Source organism: Myotis davidii, unplaced genomic scaffold (genome assembly GCF_000327345.1).
Source record: "Myotis davidii unplaced genomic scaffold, ASM32734v1 scaffold1332, whole genome shotgun sequence".
NCBI classification, from domain to species: domain Eukaryota; kingdom Metazoa; phylum Chordata; class Mammalia; order Chiroptera; family Vespertilionidae; genus Myotis; species Myotis davidii.
Window position 1 is genome coordinate 63232 of NW_006283155.1, and position 4166 is coordinate 67397.

At 43.3% G+C, this 4166-nt stretch overlaps 1 protein-coding gene across 1 annotated transcript in view; it reads left to right on the forward strand.

The window, feature by feature from the left end:
* FAM149A (family with sequence similarity 149 member A) overlaps positions 1–4166 on the forward strand; it is a 29209-nt gene that overhangs the window by 5507 nt on the left and 19536 nt on the right. Inside the window, exons 2-3 of the mRNA XM_006753500.2 lie at positions 219–363; positions 3425–3567. Of these exons, the coding sequence (XP_006753563.2) occupies positions 3482–3567 (86 nt within the window). The 5' untranslated portion in view covers positions 219–363; positions 3425–3481. The remainder of the gene's footprint in view (positions 1–218; positions 364–3424; positions 3568–4166) is intronic.

The window sequence follows — 4166 nt, forward strand, 5'->3', positions numbered from 1 at the left end:
TATGAAGTTCTAAAAGTAAACAAGCAGTTTTATTTTCCGATAAAATTAAAACTAGTGAAATGTTACATTGCATCAGTATTTTAAAACTCTGTGTGCTGTGAACTTGACCAATGTATTTAAAGAAAGAAAGACGAAGCGGCTCAGAGAAGTAAAGCCAGTTTCCAGCCCAACCTCTTCCCAGGAAATGTTATTTATGTTGCCTCCGTGTGTTCCTGCAGTGAGTCCGTGTCATCGTTTTCACCCAGTGGAAGCCCCACACCCACAGAAGCCCACAGCTACTGGTCCGGGTCTGGGACGCAGAGTTCGACCTTAACCACGGGTGTATCTACCGAAAGGAGCTCCATTTGCTCATGGAGAGATGAAGTAGGTCTCAGAATACTTTGGATAATTGCATGGTTACAATGTGTAAACAGTTGCTTTCTTATTTTTTAAAAATTATTTTTATTTTTTAAATACATTTTTATTGATTTCAGAGAGGAAGTGAGAGGGAGAGAAAGATAGAAACATCAGTGATGAGAGAATCATTGACCAACTGCCTCCTGCACGCCCCACGCTGGGGATCAAGCTCGCAACTGAGCATGTGCCCTTGATCAGAATCGAACTCAGGAGCCTGCAATCTGCAGGCCAACGCTCTATCCAGTGAGCCAAATGGGCTAGGGCTGCTTTCCTATTTTAAAAATATCTTTTTACCAATTTTAAAAGCATTACCTATAAAACATATGCATAGCCATACATATAAAATCATTTCTATGCCACATGTAAAATCTTAAAAGTACAGAACATATAAGGAAAAACAAAAATCACTTATACTCCCATAACTGAGAGTCTCAGCTATTAATAGTTTTGTTTTTTTCTACTTCCTTCCCCTCCCTCTCAGTGTGTTACCTTTAATTTCTTATATGAAATCTATGGCGGGAAATTCAGGACAGACGCTGACAAGTTGAACTCAAGAGGAAAATTGGGTGAAATAAAAACTAAAAAATCACCCTGGTTAGAGGATTTCTAAGCAGATGTTTTACTTTCACCTTCTAAGTGTTGTGGAAACTGTTACCTTTGACCTTATCTTTGTCATTTTCGGGAGTGGGGTTTGGAGCCAGGCAAGCTTTTAATCTACAGCTCTGTTGGGTGCTCTGCCGATTGCACAGCCTCCTGCCCCCGTAGCCCCTCAAGTGCCCCTGAGCATCCCGGACAAGGCCTTTTGTGAAGCCCTTGTGACTGGGAGCCTCCACTGTAGCCCGTGGGTGTTCTATCTCCTGCACTTTCTTGTTTTCTGTTTCTCTTTGTTCTCTTTAAAAGCAGTTCTCCACTTGCCCCTCTTCCTCCTACCATCTTACAGCTGCGATTTGCAAAGTGTGGGAGGGGACGCTGGGAAGGAGACAGCTCTGAGTCACTCAGGACCTCTTCAGAGATGTGCTCTCACTTCTGATAAGCAGCCCCTCCTGACGCCAACTCCCTGCCACCCCCACTCGCACTCTGCTCATGAGTGTACAGCTGGAGGAAAGCTGAGAGTCATGGCTTCACACTGTCCAAATTCTAGATTTTCATGTACTTTTCCAGAGAGACCCTTATGGCTTTCATTCACAGAATTCACAATATTCCAGATATTTACAATTCACTATTGCGTGCCACCTTTATTCCAGGCACTGTTCTGGGCACTGCACTGGGACAACAAAAAAGAAAAAGATAGTAACGTCAATGAGGACAGCAATTATGTAGTGTTTTCTGTGTGTCAAGCTCTTGGTGTGTATTAACTCTTTTAATCATCATCATAATTCTATTAGTTACATACCAGTATTATCCCCATCTTAAAGATTGGTGCACAAAGAGATTTGAAAACTTGCCCAAGGTTACTCAGCCAGGAAGTGATGGAGTTAGAATTTGGAATTCAAACCTAGATGGTCTGGCTTCAGAGCACTTACCTGATCCTGCCTTTCTAAACTAGGACAGACACATGGTTTCAAACAACTTGAGCAGTGCCACAGTCTAGGTTTGATCAGGGCACAGAAGAGACAGGTGTTAATCCTGCCGGAAGGGTTCCAGGAAGGCTCCGGGAGCACCCTCCTTTTCAGGGCGAACCATCACCTGGCCCTCCATGTCTTTCTGTGACTCTTTGGAACCCTTTCTCCCACACAGTGGCAAGCCATCTCCCTGACAGTCATTGAGAAGGTCCAGATTGCGGCCATAGTTCTGGGCTCTCTCTTCCTCGTCGCCAGCATCTCCTGGCTCATCTGGTCCTCACTCAGCCCTTCAGCCAAGTGGCAACGACAGGATCTGCTATTTCAGATCTGCTACGGCATGTATGGCTTCATGGATGTCGTCTGCATAGGTGAGGGCACCTCTCCCCCTTTGACCTGAGGAGCAACTGCCTCTAACTCAGTGGTTCTCAACCTTCTGGCCCTTTAAATACAGTTCCTCATGTTGTGACCCAACCATAACATTATTTTCGTTGCTGCTTCATAACTGTAATGTTGCTACTGTTATAAATCATAATGTAAATATCTGATATGCAGGATGTATTTTCATTGTTACAAATTGAACATAATTAAAGCATAGTGATTAATCACAAAAACAATATGTAATTATATATGTGTTTTCTGATGGTCTTAGGCGACCCCTGTGAAAGGGTCGTTTGACCCCCAAAGGGGTCGCGACCCGCAGGTTGAGAACCGCTGGGCTAGAGCCTCTCCCACCTCTGTGGTAGCGCTACCTAGTGGAGGCTGCAGCAGATGCTGCAGGGCCATTATGCCTGGGAGCTGTCGGCTAAGACTCCTGCCCAGCTGCCTGCTGCTTCGCACACAACTACATCCTGCAGGGGATGTCGAACTGCCAGTTTTGGCCCGATCCCCACAGGCTGTCTGACATCCCCCGAGGGGTCCCGGATTATGAGAGAGCGCAGGCCAGGCTGAGGGACACCATGGTGCACGAATCCATGCACTGGGCCTATATAATATAGATTAATATTATATTACACTAATATAATATTAATCTATATTAATATCTATGTCAGTGTGTATAACTATACCTATCACTATATCTATGTAAAAATCTCAGGTATGTCTTGTAACTCATGTAGTAGATGATCTCTACTTAATAGTTACAGAAATTGTGGGTCAGAGTGGGGTGCAATTTATCAGAAGAATAAAAATTGCAGTATTGGTGTGTCTGACCACAAAATCCACTTATTTCTATCTTGTCATAATGGGTGCTTTAAATATGTTAGCATCATGGATTATGAAGCCGTTATGTCTACAACTTTTAGTCATGTAACTAAATGTGCATTTCTGTTTTAGGAGTTTGACAAAGCCAGTGCACAGAAAGTACAGCAGTTATTCTGGGATGCTTTAAATATGTTAGCATAATGGATTATGAAGCCGTTATGTCTACAACTGTTAGTCATGTAACTAAATGTGCATTTCTGTTTTAGGAGTTTGACAAAGCCAGTGCACAGAAAGTACAGCAGTTATTCTGGGAGGTCGAGGAAATGTTATTCGAAGGGAAAGTGAGCCCACAGACCCAGAACCTCATGGCTGAATGCAGCGAGTGGGCGAGACGATCCATCCATCTGAGGTAGGGGGTTAATTCGTAGTAATTCACCACAATGGGTTTTGGAACCGCCCACTCCAGACTTATTTAACACAATGAGTACATTTTGACTGAAACACTTGCCTGGTCAAAATATGTATCTAGAACACATGCCCTTTCCTGAGATGTTGCATCTTTTGGGATGGCGGCTGCGGAACTACTGAGACATCCCAATACTCAAGTGCATTTTAATTTCTGAGAAGCGGTTAGCTCATCCTCAGAACAAATGCAAGAATGGTAGGTCACCCTTTACCTCCATGTTCACTAGTTTGTGAGCAACACATGTGTGTCCTTAGTACTGAGGGCACAGCTTGGGTGTGGAGGAAGGACAAAGTAATTATTTGCTGAATGATTAGATCAATGAACCTTACCATTGCATTCATTATGTAGGAGGGATCTTTTATTGTTTTTATATCAAAGATGGAGACTCTAGATTGGATATAAAGAGAAATTTTTTCTTCATTCAATTACTCAGCCAAACTAGTTAGGGGGAAATCCATATAGGTTTTCTGAAGGTCCTCTGTATTGTGCCCGGGGAGGTAAATGAGAATATCCATACAGATATCAGCAGATCTTCTGGTGAC